Source organism: Manduca sexta, chromosome 8 (assembly GCF_014839805.1).
Source record: "Manduca sexta isolate Smith_Timp_Sample1 chromosome 8, JHU_Msex_v1.0, whole genome shotgun sequence".
Classification (NCBI taxonomy): domain Eukaryota; kingdom Metazoa; phylum Arthropoda; class Insecta; order Lepidoptera; family Sphingidae; genus Manduca; species Manduca sexta.
Genome location: NC_051122.1, coordinates 177,885 through 196,961, shown reverse-complemented (window position 1 = coordinate 196,961; position 19,077 = coordinate 177,885). Strand labels below are relative to the sequence as shown.

Sequence of the window (19,077 nt, the reverse complement as noted above, 5' to 3'; positions counted from 1 at the left end):
AACTTTGGTTAAGTAATTAGTTTCCAATACGAAACTTCCCGGGCTAATAAATATTGCAAAATTTGACCTGAAGGATAATGGATTTATGGCCCACATGCCTCCTAATTGACATTCCGTGTTGTTATTCCGTGCCGAATTTAGATTTACGGGGTTACCCGTATCACAAATATAAATAGCAGTCCTATCAAATTATTTCAAGGATATTTTCGCTGTAGGTAACAATGGACACTAATCATCTAAGTTTTTAAGTTGTCTTTGTCTATTGATTTAATTTTGTTTATTTGTTCCTCTACTTTTTAATGTCTTGGCTAATTTTTCAATCAGAGAAAATTACTCGTAGGTAAAGTACTGATAGAAAAGGCTGGGCCCATAACCTGAGAGAAATAGCGTATGTGGCAAAGTAACTATCGCCTTTAGAATTTATCAACTGAACTACACAGAAATCTCGTTATATCATTGGAAATGGTTTCTTACTATTGTCAGAGGTTACATCGAATGTGTAATAGTATCACCATGTTCTCTTATTTCAAATCGTAATAGAAACCATTATAACAGATACAATAGCAGCCAGCTAAATTGATACATATAAAACCTTCAAGAATTGCAACACACTCATTAAAAGTGACAGTTGTATATTAAGTTGTCAATGTGTCTCACTTTTATATTCGGGGGCCTTATGATAGTGTAATCTTGTAACACGCCCATGTTACTTTGTTTGTGAGATCAGCGTGGAATGGTAGACTGTATGCCAATTTTTATTGTCTCAAACGCGACACGGTGCGTTACGTGCTCGTTTCGCAATATCGAAATAACGTGTGGCATAAAGAATACGGCTGTAATTTAACTGATGGATAACTTTTATATGACAAATGGAAAAGCCAGCCTTAAATCAAGTAGGTATGGTAATACTCAACATTACGTTCTTGTACAGTCGACCACAAAAGTAGCCGAACTAATTGGTAAATTCAAAATTCTTCTACACATCGACTTCGATTCGAATATTATATTTCTTATCTAAAATAAAATAGACGCTTTGAAGTTTAATATAGTGAAGAATTTTTTTTTAATATTTACTTTAATAGGTACTACTAACCACTGTATCGAGTGAATGGACTTCCTTGAGTATATTTTGAATTGAACCTCAAATAAAATGTTCACAAAAAAAAATAACGTGAGGTTTTAAAGACTATGGCGACCGCCGATCCATAAATAGTAAATTATTAAAAAAATATATATATCATAAAATAAAATAAGGTTATATAGCTTACTTTTTTATGACGAATTTTTTTTTAATATTTACTTTAATAGGTACTACTAACCACTGTATCGAGTGAATGGACTTCCTTGAGTACATTTTGAATTGAACCTCAAATAAAATGTTCACTAAAAAAAATAACGTGAGGTTTTAAATACTATGGCGACCGCCGATTCATAAATAGTAAATTATTAAAAAAAATATATATCATAATATAAAATAAGGTTATATAGCTTACTTTTTATATGACGCTGTAAATAAAGAATATTCCCCAACTATCATCGTTTCGCTACTTTTACAGTTAAAAATACAAAACAGATTGCAGAAATTTTCTACAATTTAACTATGTGTATTTTACTTAGCTTGAGAGCTAAGCTTTAACTTAGTTCTTGCTCTGTAACCGACATAAAACCATTTTAAATATATCTCAGATGACGGCCCCTATACATCTGTCGCAGATTAGAGTCATAATGTGTTTTTTTCAACGTAAATCAGTCAGCATGTTACCAGATCTTTGTCACAATGGAGAATAAATTTCATTTCGAATTTATGTCACGATTAATCTTGATAAGAGCCCTAATCTTGACAATAACGCAATTATAAAAACTGATTTATTTGTCACAGCTGGGTTTATGTTTGACACATTTATTTGTATAGCTTTAAGGTATTTATCTAAATACAGCTACGATACGATTAAAATGACTGTAGATGCAATTCGAAATTAGTTTTTCAAGACACCAATATTGTTTATTTCTTTCTTTGAATGATAAGACGAGCTCGCTGTTCGCCTGATGGTAAGCGATACGATCGCTCTTAAACAATAGAGACAATAATACATTGAATTACAAAGTATTGTCTGGTATTCCGTCGCGCTCGCCATCCTGAGATATGAGATGTTAAGTCTCATTATGTCAGTAGTTACACTGGCTACAATGTCCTTCAAACCGGAACAAAAAGTGACTACACTTCTTAGCGGCAAAAATAGACATAGCGGTGGTACTTACCCAGGCGGACTCTCACATATGAGGGACCTACCACCAGTAATAAAATGCCATTTTAGTCAAAAGTTTTAGTACTATCAATGATACGCAAAAGATCTTATTATTTAGTCATTATACATTTTATATTAAATTATAAACGAAAAAACCTAATCGCCATTCTATAAAAAACAAGCGATATACTCGCATCGAATATCGACTTAATTTACAATAACATGTGAGTCAACTAGTTAAAAATACTCGGGGTTTAAACATGAAATATGTGTTGCGAGCATTTGTAACGGAAAAGGTCAGATTAGACAGGATTAGGACAGACAAACCGACATCCATCACAAGTAATCTTAGTATTAGTCAGCGTGTTAAGATAGCTTTCAAAGATTTTTCTGAGATCTGACTTAGCTTATTGGATTGGATTTCGAACTTTTACATTTTTTACTTAAAAAACTCGATAATTTAGTATGTCGTTTTTACGAAATCGCAATTAATTAAATCTGACAAATATTCTATTAATATTATAATATGAATTTATTAAATAATTCATACTTCTAAAGTCACTAAAACTAAATTTAGATTTTAAGTAATCGATTTAAAAAAATAATATCTATCGCTTTATAAAAATTGTAATGCAATGAAAATTATTTGATTTGTTCTTGCAACCATCTATTTTTCAACCATACGATTAGATCACGATTCTACATTTAAAATTATAACCTTTTAAGAGCTTTGAAGTCAGCCATGTGTGACAAGCGACATGTGCCCTAAAGTGATTTCTTTATCACCGCATTTAAAATAAGCCGTAAAGTGTGGTGTTGAGTAATTAAGTCAATTTCAAAGGTAGGTAAATACGAAGCTGTAAACATGTGGATGGGTGAACATAAAATAAAATTGCCCGCGTAAGTAGCACCGCGTAATGGGATTCCCTTTAAATGACGGCTGAAAGCCGAGATTCCTTTCTCCGCCTCCCACCTCGGATCGGACAAGTAAAAGAAAATGTTTTTATGAGCGCAATAAGTTGCCCATAAAAGTGCTTAACCCTCAAAGCCTGTCGGGGAATTGTTTTTGTTTCAGCATTAGTTGTATAAAATGGCCACAGATTTAGTGACACTTTAGGGTTGGATGTGATATATACATTAGTTTCCAATAGATGACATTTAGGGTTATGGGTTGCAAGTGAAAGGAAAGTAACACGAAGGGAACACTAAATTATATTAAATTTAAAAATTATAATATTTTTATTATTTTCAAAATTGCACCTATTAACAATTTCTATTTCTCATCTAATTTCGATACATGAATGCCACTATCCGTACAATTCCGTACTAACCAACACCTTTCCTTTGTTTCAGGGAATACAAAACCGACGTGAACAATGTAAAAGCCTATTGCTTGTAATAAACTCCCTAACAAAAAACTGTAAAAGTCATAACATTCAACGTGTGAGGCCGAAATTTCGTTTCGAACAACAAAGTGCTACTGTGATGCACGCTTCACCTGCGAAGGGCGGCGCTGCCGAAAATTTGACTAGATATGAGCACGGGCCATAAAGCTGAGTTATTCTACTCTCGTAGCAAGATGCTTCTGACATTGTACGCGGCTGTACTACTCTGGAGGATTGACTGCGTCGTGGAGAGCACTAAAGGTAATCTCACGTATTCTATTTTCCGATGCTGCGTTGTTTGTTTTTACGTTCCGTTTTTCAAGGAATGAAAGAGGTTTTGAGTTTAATCAAGTTTCATAAACGTATCCATGTATCGAGCGATTAATGGAAGAGGCTGTCTAGTTTTGGCATCGACGCAAATTGAAGTTGATTGGATTTGGGTAAAAGTAAATTGTAGTAAGAAATAAATGGTAGATAGAGGTTCATGGCTGCCAAACTCAAGATATACTTAACGATATGATCAGTCATGTACAAATTTTAGCACATAGTATATAGTATAACAACGAGATATAAGTTAGAATAGTTTCACTGACGTTTAAAGTATACATTTGTTGGACCAGTATTCGTTCAGAGCTGTAAGCTACACAAAACAACAAAGGAAAAGTGTTGTGGGGATATGTGATAGAAGTTTCGAAGTTACTTCGTGGAACTGCTATTTATGTCGCAGACACGTTGCTAAATCAGGTGCTTGGTATATTGTCCAGTTCTAAACGTTATAAAAAACGTAGGAAGTACTATGAACTGCTGAGACGAAGGTCTCGGTTTCGTATCCCGCTTACTGCGCACTTCTGACTTTTTGGAATTCTGAGGATATATCATCGTATTAGTATTTAGTCTTAAATTAGAACAAAAGATTATTTTACAAGCCTTACTTTATGATGAATAGAAATCACGGAACGCTATTCTGATCTTTCAAAAGATATAGATTTTATTTAATGAAGGTTATAATAAAAACAGGGACTTTTTAATACCAATTACTTACATCCTTGCCTTGGCTAAATTTTGATCTTTATCGGTAATAATATTATCTTTGCAATCGTGATAGATCAAGTCATTGCTTTGTGGTAGGAAGAAAGAAATTGGCTGATAACCCTGACATTTTTTGCGATAAAAAATAATTGGCTTTAAATATCTTTTGGAAAAAACACTTGATCAAACGAAATATGAATAAAAACAATCATATTTCAAACATCAATTTTTTAAAAAACAATCTGGAACTTTGTCTATTTCACATTAAAACTCATTCCTCCATTCCTGTTACATACATGGGAAAAACAAGGTCTTTATTCGCGGAATTTTCCAACTATATCTGCTTTTGTAATGAGGGCTAGCGTCCTTTGTTTTTTATTCGTTTTCTCACTAACCTCGATTTCTGTACGATACAGCTGTTTTGTAAATCAATTCTCTTATCCTAGGATTAAATATTTACATTGATTACCTCTGTGATAAAGTAGTAAGATAACCTGTGGAATGGGAAGTCTTGAATAGTATAGTAGTAGTCTAGAATAGTTGACGATTTTAATAAATTTATCAAAATATATTTCATCCAAAATCTATCAGAAAAAGAATTTTTAAAATCCACGCAATAATAAATAAGTTATATAGTTTTGAAATTTGGTGAAAAGGGAAGATCTCAAATTACAGTAATATTGAAATGTGACGTCAACCAGTGCCACCAGCCATAATGCTGCGTGAGTGGGAAAAGGACAGCGCGATAACCCCACTACGTCTCAACTTTTGTTCACAACAATATTTCAATTATGAATAACTGCTTTATTTTTCAACCAATTCTGATGCTAATTTCTCAGAAGAACTTGTTTTCATATTATTTTCTGATACATAATATAAAACAATAAACTAAATCAAACATAGGAACTACCCTATTCGATTTCTAGTTCGAGTAGTACTTTTTAGGGTTTCCTGACTGGATCACATAGAGAAAGTTAACCCAAGCTAGAGGAAGCGGGTCGTCAATGTCCAATATTAAGCCAAATTAATTGAGCAACATGCTTGAAGGTGCGTTGCTCCAATCATCACATTTTCCCCCCCGAGGCAATTCTTGTGCGCTCGGTCTCCACACCGAATGCACGCCCATGCATGGGGGGACATTTGTCGCGGCCTAGGCATACAGAGAGTGTGTCTATACCCCCATGGTCACAAGTTCACATTGGGGGTCTAGTAGGGACTCGTGGACATTTCCCCTCCTCTTCACTCTCTTCCTCCAGGGCCTCGCAGTCGTCAAGCCGGGGGGTTCGAAGTATCCCGTTCGCTCGTCTCCCCGGTGTGGACTGTGGGGTCTGCAACCAAAAAAAAAAATCATCACATTTTAGCTAGATAAAGGTTAAAAACTGATGAAGTTATTGTATTTGCCTAAATCAGATTATGAGTTAAAATATATACAACAAAAATATCTATATGCAAAAAACAATCCTTATTTCCTTTCGTCACATTATAACTTAAGAACGACTTGATCGATTTCATTTATCTTGTTTTATAGTTTTCGTATCCTTTGTAGAAGGTTTTTAGGGAAACAAACATTAAGCAATATGTAAAATTTCAGAAAACCAAACGACTATTTGATCTTCTCGCATTTGATGAATGTGAATTGTGAAATATCACTTTAGATCGCAAAAAAGTTTTTGAGTATAAACTAAACGATAAACCGTAGTTCGAATTAAATATTCGTAGCTAAGTAGTAAATACGACTTTCGCATAAGCTAGTGTCATAATAAAATAAAGAAATAAGTTGAAAGATTCCTAGGATATTGCACACAATGTGTCCATGCGGTAACTCACAATCGTTTTCCACTTGGGAAATAACCCTGAACTACACGATTTCAGATACAATATAGTAATACAGACTCTACACTGGACTAGGTTATAAACTAGTTATTATATTCTTATTTTTTTGGAAGTGCACGGTAAAGTGACCCCACTGCACCTGATGGTAAGTGGAGTGGGGTCCAATAGAATGTCGACTGACGAGAGATATACCGGCAGTCGACACAATTATGCCGGCCTGTTGGAATCGCATATACACAGGCTGATCCCGGAACGCGAAACACTTACGTGGATCACTCTGGTGAGTTTTAACACCTTGTGAATGATATTACGTTATCCAGGAATATAAAATATATCCTACCTCAAGCAAGTTCTTTAAACAGGATAGTAAGTTACATGTTTATAGTATAAGATGGAAAATGACCAAAGCGTCACCTGATGAGAAAATAAAAACATATATGAGCTACTTACCTTAACAGAAAAGTAACAAGACAGAAGTGGTCTGACCCCAAACATATCTAATCAATTATTAGTAACACAAAAGTATGGTATACATATGAATATCTATTAAACCCTGATGGAAAGACTTAGGTAATCAATATATAGAAATAACCCTTAAATTAATATGCTATATTCAGAAGAGAGTTGAAAACCAAATACCAAAGATGCGTTTAAACAATTAATTGCACATTAACGCTTAATGTACAACCGTAGAGCAACCAAATTTCGCTAGAACACACTTAATCCCAGTTTAACGTTCCTAGGCTAGTTGCAGACTGTTTCGGACGTAATTCACTGCAAATTTGTTTAAGAAATAAAACATAAACATGCTCAAACAGATCCGAAATTTAAATGTTTAAAAATGTGAAGTTAATGTAAAACTAAATGAATATAATCATAGTTTTCGAACGTATGCTATACTGTTTCAAAAACTATTTTATTTGACAGAAATAGCAATTTCGAAATTTAAACATTTAAAAATGTGAAGTTTATGTTAGAACTAAATTAATATAATCATGGTTTTCGAACGTATGCTATACTGTTTTTAAAAAACTTATTATATATTACATAAAAATAATTAAGCTATTTATTATAAGCAATTGATGACTTATTCCCTTGTGATAAGTGTACAAGTCGGTTATAATTACAAAGGGGATAGAGACGACTATTCGTGGCCATTTCGCCATCTGTCATTATTCAATCAAAATCGATAACATTACTCGGGACATTGGCAGCTCTTCCCGATGCTCGTTTTGGAAACTATGGCGTTGTAAAATTAACAAAGAACGGATTATATACTAAAGTATACAAAAATCTATTATTATGTAGCTTAAATTTCAGATAATTATAATCTTTATAAAAAACGTTAAAAAGTTTCGAAGTACTGAGATTTTTGGAATTTATAATAATTATACTAGTATTAAAACTATAATTGCAACTCATTAGTAATATATTACTAAATTAAATTTGCAACTCAGTATAAATATTACTTTTTTATTTAATGAATTTTAACAACTTATACAACATCTCTAAATTACCAAGCAAGTAGCTGACGAGATTTCATAATAACTGACGACTGACTGCCGATAAATACACAAAATTAAAACTTTAATAAACAGTTGCTTATCAAAAATCACTGCCCTAAACCATCATACTTAAACCCCTAAATCCGAGCGTAAGTATCAAACGCCGTTCACGGCACGTGACGTCGCGCCTGTATAGACGCGCCCTAACTTCGTTTCTGTACCTGGAACAGACAGATTCAATTTATTACTTCGGTTAGAAGTCCACACGGTTGCTGAAAGGTTTAGTGTCGCCTCGCTTTTAGACTGAATGGCTTGTTAGAGCCGTGCAGAATGCTACGTGAAAAATCATTCGCAACGAGCTATTCGTTTTGAATTCGTCTACAATCGAATGCTTCCTTCAGAACACTTGTGCGAGTTAATGGGTTTGGTTGAATAACGCGTGTGAATAGCGGGTTTGTGCGAAGTAACGTGTTTACTTCGCACAAACCCGCTATGTTTGTGCGAAGTAACGTGTTTCATAACGTGCTAGGTGGTAGTAACGGTATTGTTATTCTTTTCCTTTCTACGGCTCTCGTTATTGTGACATATTTAAGATTTAATTATAGAATTGAAAGACATTTATAACTTTAATTTTTAATACTTAGGAGTAAATAATTGTTTAATCATAATTTCCGATGTGACTATGACTAAGAATATGTCCAATAACACTTTTATTAGTGTCGCTTATTGGAAAGACACATTATTCCCGTTTTCTTTTTAAGTAACACTACATATATTGTACTAAATGTTCACTAAACTAACACGAAGGGTTTTGTCCTCTTTATTCTCTCGCTAGGTTCGTGATGTCGAGAGCTGAAGAGCTGAATTTCCTCAACGTACACATGTCTATGCGCATGTGATTACTTTGATGATTTTTAAAAGTACCCTTCATTTATTTATTACTTAAGTTTTAAAGTTTATATCAAATTGCCTTCATTACATTGTATTCGCTTTGTAAAAATACCGTTTAACATTTTTGCCTATAGTTTAATCACACTATTGTTTGATATTCGGGGTCGGAAACATTAGGGGTTTTAAATCTCAACCCTAAGGGTTCGGTAAACATTTTACGGGAACTCAAAACTCACGCAAGCCTGTAATTAAATCGAATAATGTAGTAGGGATTTTATAAAAATAAATTTAACGCCTTCAACGCATTTGCAACCTGGTCTACCCTTAATCTCGTTTAATTAGCCTTACATTGGTAATTAATTACACTGGTTAAAATATCTTTGAAGATAGAAATGAACAGGACTTCTCTTAAATAGCAAAAATAGTCAAAAGATAACTTATACTCTTGCATTATATGACATACCTACCAGTGGCGAAGCGTCCATACAAGCCGATTCCTACCGGGTTACCTTTTGTAAATTAATTAAAAATAATAAAAGAAAAACATAACAATATAACCAGAATAAAACTAGTATATTAAACAAGTCATCTTATAATTATTAAATTAAATCAATACTTCAAGGACATCTGTCGTTCATGTCAATTCGTTAAATCGTAACTCGCGCGCAGTGCTCGCGCCTTATAGTGTTTGAAGTGAACCCGGCCGCGCATAGCTTCCCTCGCGACATTGTTGTCTCTTTCACACGCAGCGCGGTGTCTTTGTCTAATCTTTTGGAAGTGACGTAAAAATACATGTGTGCGTGCGTGTCTGTGTACTTCAGGGTAACCCGAGAATTTGCGGCTTCATGTTGAGCTATTGGCGCGAAACATTTTTAATAATTTAGAATGTATACTTAATTAGTGTTTGTGCGTTATTAATTCTTGTTGGACTCTTTTAGATACCTATGTTCAAAATATATGATTATTTTGTAAATTCAGAGACTAGACATAATTTTTATGTTAGAAGGAAATTATTAAGTATTATGATATTTTACTGATTTTAATTTATTGTAAACAGCGTATTATATTATGTTAACTTTAGAAAAAAAAAATTTCCGGTTCCCTTTTGAAAAATTTCACCCTTCGCCACTGATACCTACGTATGTTCTTTATTCTTATGTAACAACCAAAACCTTTCCACTACCCACCGTTTTATGAGAATACCTACATAGTATATGTGTTATTCGTTTATAACAACAGAGACCTGTCCACTACCCACCGGTTGTTACATTTATTTAGACCTAAGTTTTATTAGGTTTTACAACTTTAGTGTTATAACCCAAGTTTGGTCCAATTGTTACGTAATTTGAAAGACAAAGAACAAAAACTGTGGTCTGTAGCGATCTCGTATAATATATGCGCTAAGTTTTGGTTAGATACTGTTTTTGTTGTCGTTACACAAAACATAATCTTGAAGCTTGTGGATCGACTTTGTGCTAATGACACTGGATTAATTTAAAGTTTGCTTCACGATAGAATTTAAATGTTTTTGATAACGTATTGGCACTAATAAAGAATGATGATATAGTATTTTCCGGTGTGTTCTGTTAGCCTCAATTCATGATGGAATCCATATTTCTTTGGAATTGTTAATGCGAAAAACAATGGACTTAGATGTAGTTACAGGCAAAGCAAGTTTTGTAAATATAAGCTTACCTATATATTTATCCTTACATATTAAAAAACATCCTAAGCCGAGTGTGTATATTCGAACGTGGTAAACTCAAAAACTGGCCAACGGGTTTTTATGAAATTGGTATGAAGATAGTTTGAGACCCTGGGAAGGAAAATAGCCTGTGGACTATTTTTCATTCCGATCAAATACGTTCACACAAGCAAAGCCGCGAGTAAAATTTAATATGTTATGACCATTACGCCTGCAATTTCTACCGTGAATTTCATCAGAAATATTATAAGAACTTCGCGGCTTCTGCGATGTCAAAGTTCATTCTCGGGATAAAAGCCCTATAGCACTGAAGAATAATGAGCACAATATAGATGTAAATAAAGAGGCGAGTCGTCGAGCACCCAACCCGCACGATAGTTGTTAACAGTGCCTATTGACCCCTGCACACTCGAGCCATCGACGCGTTGCTCTCTTGAACCCTTTTAACCCGATTCTTCCTCGCCCATAGATGTCGCTGTACACACTATTCAAGCCGACTCAACCCACTTCAACAAAAAATACTATCGCATAAACGTCTTGCAAGAACGACTGTATAAATGTCAGACATGAATCCCTACTTCGGGTGGACGTTAACCAAAGTGCCACTATATTCCGCCCCGGTGTCGCTCGTAACAATCATGTTGAAAAACGTCGAACCTTGAACTCGAAGCGCGAAAAACAATAAACACGCCCCTTTATTGCCCGACGTGGGACAACAGCCGGCCATAAACCCGAAGGAGTAGTGGGTACAAATCTGAATTGTGACGCAAGCATAAAACATTCATGTTCCACAAGAGCTAGTGGCTACACCGCGTAAGGTGCGCCCCAGGGACCGACAAAAAGTAACGAACCGAGCCACCACCATCCTTTTATGCCAGATACATTTTTCTGGCTCCCAGAGAAGGGGCTTGTCTTCGAATAGATTATTTATGTTGTCACGGCGACCCTTGTGGACCGGAAAGGTGCGCTGATTGCCGTCCGAGACTGACCTGTGAAATTAAAGAGAAAACTGAACTGACCCGAGGATTATAAATTTGCCTTTTCACCGCAATTTCGCTTGATCTATGATTCAGGCTACACATATATTTTTTGGCTTGCTTTGTTCGGTTAACAAACTGTAACAATCATGGATAAAGCTAACTTTCGAATGCTACCGTGAGAATCGAAAACAATGAATAACTACACGCTAAAATTCTGCTTGGCCCATTTGGATATTACTTTCAAACAAACTTCCTATTTTTTTTATCGAAATAGCGTTTGCAAGTATTATTACTCTCAATTTAATTTCGTTTAGGCTTATTTGACCTAAAAACAATTTAAAATAAATAGTCATTAGAGTTCACATTCCCTCATTCAATTTTATTCCAAAAATACCCAAACTCCCACAAAAGATCGTTAAATCAATCACGTTTTTCAATGAGGGAGGCATTAAAGAGAAATCCGAGGCATCGTTTGCTTACCTTCGGCGAAAAGTCGGTTTGCGGGCAAAGCTTTTCACTAATTCTGAATTTAAATGCATGAGATCGAATAGGTTTACGCAGTGAGTGGATCCCACGCGGAGTTTGCCGATTGCCAATGCTTATGTTATGTATTTAAGAGAAAAAATGGGGCTTCAGGTCGTACTTCAATGTTACAAAGAACGTTATCAAAAGAATATCTCGAGCGCCCTCCGCGAAATCTCAAAGGATATTGGATGTTCTCACATTGTGGATGATTAAAATTTTATAGGTTGTCAAACATGTTCGGAAAGTAACAGATGTTTGGTGCAACGTGAAATGGATCCTACTGCTTTTAAATATAGGCGAGCTGTCGTTGACATGAAGTGCAATTCTGGGCCACCGCGCTACAGAGCCAGAGGGCGAAAAAAGAGCTCCTTCTAATTGTTTGCACATTTTACGACTCCCTACGGACTGCACGCGCCTGAGAAACCCTCGAGTGTTGATAGTGTCGGGCTTTTATCGATATCACTGCACTTCTATCTTAATTGCTTATGGAGAGGTTAAGAGAAAAATGATTCTTTTGTTTTTCGTGCGACCGCATCTGCTTTGTTCGATAATGTTGCTATTACTTTGCGGTGAGTGTCGACTTGATGGAATATGTTTGAGATTTTTTTATAATAACCTAGTAGATTAAAAAAGGCTATACAAATACACAAATTAATAGGATATATTCACTACATAGTATAAAACAAAAGTCGCTTTCTCTGTCCCTATGTCCCTTGTACGCTTAAATCTTTAAAACTACGCAACGGATTTTGATGCGGTTTTTTTAATAGACACAGTGATTCAAGAGGAAGGTTTATATGTATAATAACATCCATTAAATAGTGGAGGAATACTATTATTTTGTTATGTTATACCCGTGCGAAGCCAGAGCGGGCCGCTATGTTTTTATATACAACGTTCACAGTTTTTCTCTAGTGTATTTAGTATCAGTATTGCACCCGTGTGAAGCCAGAGCGGGTCGCTAGTTCAATATAAATCTTACTCTTCTTTATTCCTGCATTCTTATATTTTTGCTTTAGTTTATCCATAATATATGTATATATATATATATATATATATATATATATATATATATATATATATATATATATATATATATATATATATATATATATATATATATATTTAGTAACGCTATGTCAAAATGACCCTGTATATATATATATATATATATATATATATATTTTAAACCAAGCAGAGCAATATAGTTTTTCGATATAGTTTCGGTTTGTCGATATAATTTAGGGCGAGGGACATCCCTACGCACACATGTGCCGTCAAACCATCAGCGCCCCTTGCTATTGTGTTTGTAAATCGGCATTGTTGCTCCAAGTGCCTATTTCGGCATCATTTTTTTCGCCATCAAAGGAGACTGGATGAAAATTGCCTTTGGGTTTAGGTGACGTGTGATGAAATATTGCCCTAAAATTATCAATTTATTTTCGTGTGTTTTCTGTTTTAGGTGTTTTTCGCTTGGGATTTTTTACGCAAAATAAATAAAAATGCTTTATATAAAATCTATTATTTCTTATTTACATGTAATTTCAGTAAAAGGGCAAAAACAGAATATTAGATTTTAATATAACTTTATTAAGGGCAAAATAGGCAACACCTAGAATCTAAGTTTTAGAAACTGGATATATATAATGTGGCTCATCGTCAATCATTTATTATTAAATTGATATGTCATAATTTATAGTTATAGGTTTTATAGCCTTTCATTTAAGGCATAAGAAGACGATGGAATTAAAAGATAAGGAAAGACATTGGATATTGACCTCTAAGAATCACAATCACTATACGAAACACAAATCAAATTGTCACCTTACATCGATTTTCTATAAGAGAAGACAAAATAACATTGCAAAAACATGACTACATACAGACAAAAATAATATTATAAATCATCACTACATATGAAAATATACATATATACCTACTTATAGAAATGACCCATAGGCATATTGAAACCAATCGATAAGATTAATTATTTATTTCTATGTATGTATAACATGGCATTAGTACTATAACTGTTATTGTGTTATAATGTATAAATAATAAATAAATATTTTTGAGTACAAGTTATTGGTAACAAGCGGCGATAGCCTAGTTGGGTGTGGAACGGACTGCCGAGAAGAATGTCCGCAGGTTCAAATCCCCAGGGCACACACCTCTGACTTTTCTAAAAAATCATGTGTGTATTTTTTGTGAATGTATCGTTCGCTTTAACGGTGAAGGAAAACATCGTGAGGAAACCTGCACATCTGAGAAGTTCTCCATAGGAATTTCGAGGGTGTGTGAAGTCTACCAATCCGCACTAGGCCAGCGTGGTGGACTAAGGCCTATTCCTTCTCATTAGTAGAGGAGGCCCGTGCTCAGCGGTAGACAAGTATATAATACAGGCCTGATATTATTATTATTATTGGTAACATAGATCAATACCATTGTTAATTACATATATATCTATGCATAGAATCCTCATATAAAAACACGACCGGGAAATTACCAGTGATACGGGGAATCTAAAGCTTACCATCCAATCCGTTTAACGTGTAATAAATCACCCCAGTCTGTATCGAACCTATTAACAGGCCTATTCGTGCGTATTGTCTACCATGCCGGCCAAATATATTTGCCAGCTTCCAATTTACTTTGTTCAGTAAACGGGAGTAGAAAATAAGATGTTTTAGATATTGTATGTCGAATAGGTATAGTCTGAGCATATTGGATGTTAAATTAGTAGGTACTAAGCGTAATTTGTAAGCAATATGAACACGATTAATCAAATATCATCTGTAAAATTTTCTATCACCTAGGTATCAGAAATAAAACTATTTTTATTATAGTTTTTTTCCAATGTTTCGAAGGCTTTGCAGCATCCGTGGTCACAGAGCGGTATTACATTAGGTATTTATAAAAATCAGTGTCAGAAAATACCTGGTTATTATTTTAATACAAAAATAACTTCAAAATTACAAAGATAAATATAATTAAAATGTTGTTTTAATTATAATTAGTATAAAAAGATATATCAAATTCTAATTTAAACTTTTGCCTCTAAATGAGAATACGTTAATTGAAGTTGTATTTCGTAATAGCCTTCTTCAGTCTTAGAGTCTCAGAAATAGAAATACGTTTAGCAGTTAATGATTTGTAAAACATACGAAATAATCTTATAGAAATTGCAAAACAAGGTAAATAATTTTGATCGCCATTGTACAGAAGGGTCAACATCCCTCTGATGGAGGGTTGGGAATACGAAGGGACGAAATTTGATTATGTCATTAGTCATTACCCTACAGCGCCCCGAGCGATATTACCTATTGTATTTTTATAGATATTCTTAATGAAACTCGTCACAACATTATTTATTGCTTTCGTGTTATTGAAGGGGCGAAATTGGACCCTTCGTCTTAGAACCCTACTTGTGTAATAAAGGATGTAAATTTCTTTTATTGGTACAGAGGATAATTATTGCACGATAGATGTTAATATCGCTGGAAAATACTAACCCCTTATTCATAGATGTTATTTATTTAGATAAATATCAATTTCTAGTCGTCTCGTCCTTAGGGGCGGAGCATTGCTGTAATAACAAGACTGTTTCTCAGTGCTGACGGCATGGTAGCCTTCGCTGTGCGTAGACATAGGGCCGCTGTGATTGGTTAATATTGAGATACAACTTGGATCTAGTTCGCTGTCAGATAAACAAAGCTGAACAAACAGCTAGCTGTCAGATAAACAAAGCTGAGAAACAGACTTGTTATCACAGCAATACTCCGTCCTTAGATAAATAACGTCTTTGAATAAGGGGGTAATATAGTGGCTTGATACAATTAATTTATTTTTTATCAGGCAGACTGTTAGTTACTTTAAAGCCTTAACCTTACTCTAAGTGAGTATAAAATGGAAGTAATAAAATTTTTATATCGACCATAATAAGGGAAGTGTTGAAGTTTTATGAAGTACTTAATATAAAGATGCAAAAACGCGTCCTATAATTCTTCAAATGAAACATAAATATAATAATCAATTTATTATTGTATTACACTTCTGTTAATCACCCAGTTACTGCTATGGGGTGCGTATGTGATATTATATAATAAGGACTTTATACAGAAAATAAAGTTATGTATCAAAATAATGACTCGTGCATATCCAGCGATAGCAGAATTGTATGTCACAAATCTTCTACCTGGATTTATCCTAATCTAATCTGGATTCGGCGCAATATACTTTTCTAAGCATGTTCCAAAAAGAATTTGGTTAACTTTACGATCAGCCACCAGTCGTCAACATCCACTGCCTCAGGAATAATACATCAAAAACTGGCAGAGTTGTCTGATTCAAACACGGTACCTCCCGACCCACGCCCATGTGCTTCCACAAGAATATGCTTTTACTTTTTGAATATATTTTTATTATAAATACTTTCTACCTCAATTTTCTAAATATTCGACAATGCATGCGTGTCTCTGACAGTTTGACGTGAAGTCATTTAAACTTTTTTACGTAGAATATCCTAGTTTGTTTAACGAAGTTTAACGTTCAACTTGTTTCTAATGTAAATTAAAAAGTTAGGTGGATTTTAATTCGTCTTTAGATTACGCTTGTTGTAGTTTTACTTGGGTTTGCAAGATTGAAATAATATAAAGTTCTAACAGGCTCAATCTGGAATCAGCCGTCGTATAACACGATAGGTTGACATAATAGGGTATGTGACTACTTTCCTTAAAATAAATTTATTTAAAAATGTATTGAAAATATAATAAAATATACATAATTATATAAGCTTTAGGTGTGTTACTTTTCTGTCTATCCCTAAAAGGGAAAAAGTTGTATACGTTATACTCTATCGTGATTATATTTTATTAAAACGACATAATCTAGATTTTTTATTCCTTATATAACCTAAGAGAATGTCTGACATAATCTAACGTAATCTCACGCCTGTATCGTCTAAGGGGTAACCACCGCTCTCCAGGTTTGCAGAGCTTTTCTCCGTTCCACGTAATGGCTCAAACCTTTTCGTCTTATACCATTTATTTATAAAAATATGTATTCTGCTGGGATTCCTAGGAATTTGCTGTGAAGCTATCACAAACAAATGGATCTATCCACCAATCTATCTGTCCATCACAACAAAGTTAAGTTAGACTATCAGAAACCTCAACTTCCCAACAAACGATTATTGTAGCGTTTCTATTTCTTTTATTATTACATTGAATGACGAGACGAGCTTGCCGTCCGCCTGATGGTAAGTGATACAACCGCCCATAAATATAAGAAACAACATCCAATACCTTGAATTACAAAGTATTATTTGGTATTGCGAGCGGCGATAGCCTAGTTGGGTGTGGAACGGACTGCCAAGGACGAATGTTCGCAGGTTCAAATCCCAAGGTCACACACCTCTGACTTTTCTAAAAAAAAACATGTGTGTATTCTTTGTGAATTTATCGTTCGCTTTAACGGTGAAGAAAAACATCGTGAGGAAACCTGCACATCTGAGAAGTTCTCAATAGGAATTTCGAAGGTGTGTGAAGTCTACCAATCCGCACTAGGCCAGCGTGGTGGACTAAGGCCTAATCCCTCTCAGTAGTAGAGGAGGCCCGTGCTCAGCAGTGGGCAAGTATATAGTACAGGGCTGGTATTATTATTATTATTATTATTTGGAATTCCACTGCGCTCGACACACCGAAACATGAGATGTTAAGTCTTATTATGACCAGTAGTTACACTATCTCTGTCATCTAATATCGACAAACCGCAAACATCCAAACACAGAAAGCCGAGTATTTAATGAAAACACATTTACCATTACGTTGATGAGGAAATTAACGTGTGATAGTAGACGTTACTGTCTCGCTTTACTGATCGCGTTCATTACAGCAACTGTGGCCCACCGGTTGATATATCGTTCTCATTGTCGCAACTAACAACAGTCCATTCTGGCTAACGGCCCGCTTTACTGACCTCATGTGTCCGGGAGACCTGATGTAGCATTGTAACAATCATAAAAGCAAAGGGTAGGCAAGCTGTAATGAATTTTTAAAGGTTTCTTTGTGCGCTGTAAGAATGGATTCTGTTGTAGCTGAGCGTGAACCTGCTAATGAGTATTTGGACTCATTGATATTTGCTTCTGTTTTTCTGTTAATTACGTACTTATATGCATGTGATTTAGGAGCGTAAAGTTTGATGGGATGAAAATAGTCTGTAACACTAGGGAATAAAGTGGCTGTTAGTGAAGATTATTTAAAATAGGGCCAGAAGTTCCGATTATCACGTTTAAGTAAACATAAATAAATCTCTTTAGGTACATAATAGTATACTTCACCAGCTACATATAAGCTGTACTTACTTTGCAGAAATCTTGTTTAAGGTAATATTATGTGTGAAAAAAAAATTAGAGATTTTAATATACATGCATCTGAACTTAAAATTTGTTCAATCTTCTTTTAATTCAACATAAATCTGAAACGTAATAAGTTCTTATACATTTTAAAAGTAGATTTTCTAACTACAGAAAGTAATTATAATTATTTTACATCCACAATAAAGTTTCACAATACGTCTGGAACGGAATCGAAAAATTCATCCATTAAAAGTTGCGGTCCCGAAAAATTATTCTGTCATAAACTTTCTTTCTTCAAATGAACTGTGGTTTTACCTCGGATTTTATAGCGAGAACCAGAGAGCGCTAGGCCATCTCCGGACTTAAATTTCTTTAAAAGGGCTGCGTCAAAGGATTCAGAATAAATGACAAAATAATTGTACCTTTAGAGATATAACGTTTTTGCGAATCAGCAATTATCCAAATTATACTGAAAATAATTGTCCAAGCGCTTAATACAGATGAATCGCGGGAAATGGATTATTCCATTGTTTCATTAATAATTTGATGCAAACATTCGCCCAGGATTTTATTTAAATGAGCTACTAAAATATTAAACGGAGGCGATCATTACGTACAAAAAT

The 19,077-nt window shown here is 34.5% G+C and overlaps 1 protein-coding gene across 1 annotated transcript in view; it reads right to left on the bottom strand.

The window, feature by feature from the left end:
- Positions 1-5,853: 5,853 nt before the first annotated feature.
- LOC119188662 (lachesin-like) overlaps positions 5,854-19,077 on the bottom strand; it is a 41,715-nt gene continuing 28,491 nt past the window's right edge. The window contains exon 8 of the mRNA XM_037436552.1: positions 5,854-5,988. Coding sequence (XP_037292449.1) covers positions 5,854-5,988 — 135 coding nt within the window. The remainder of the gene's footprint in view (positions 5,989-19,077) is intronic.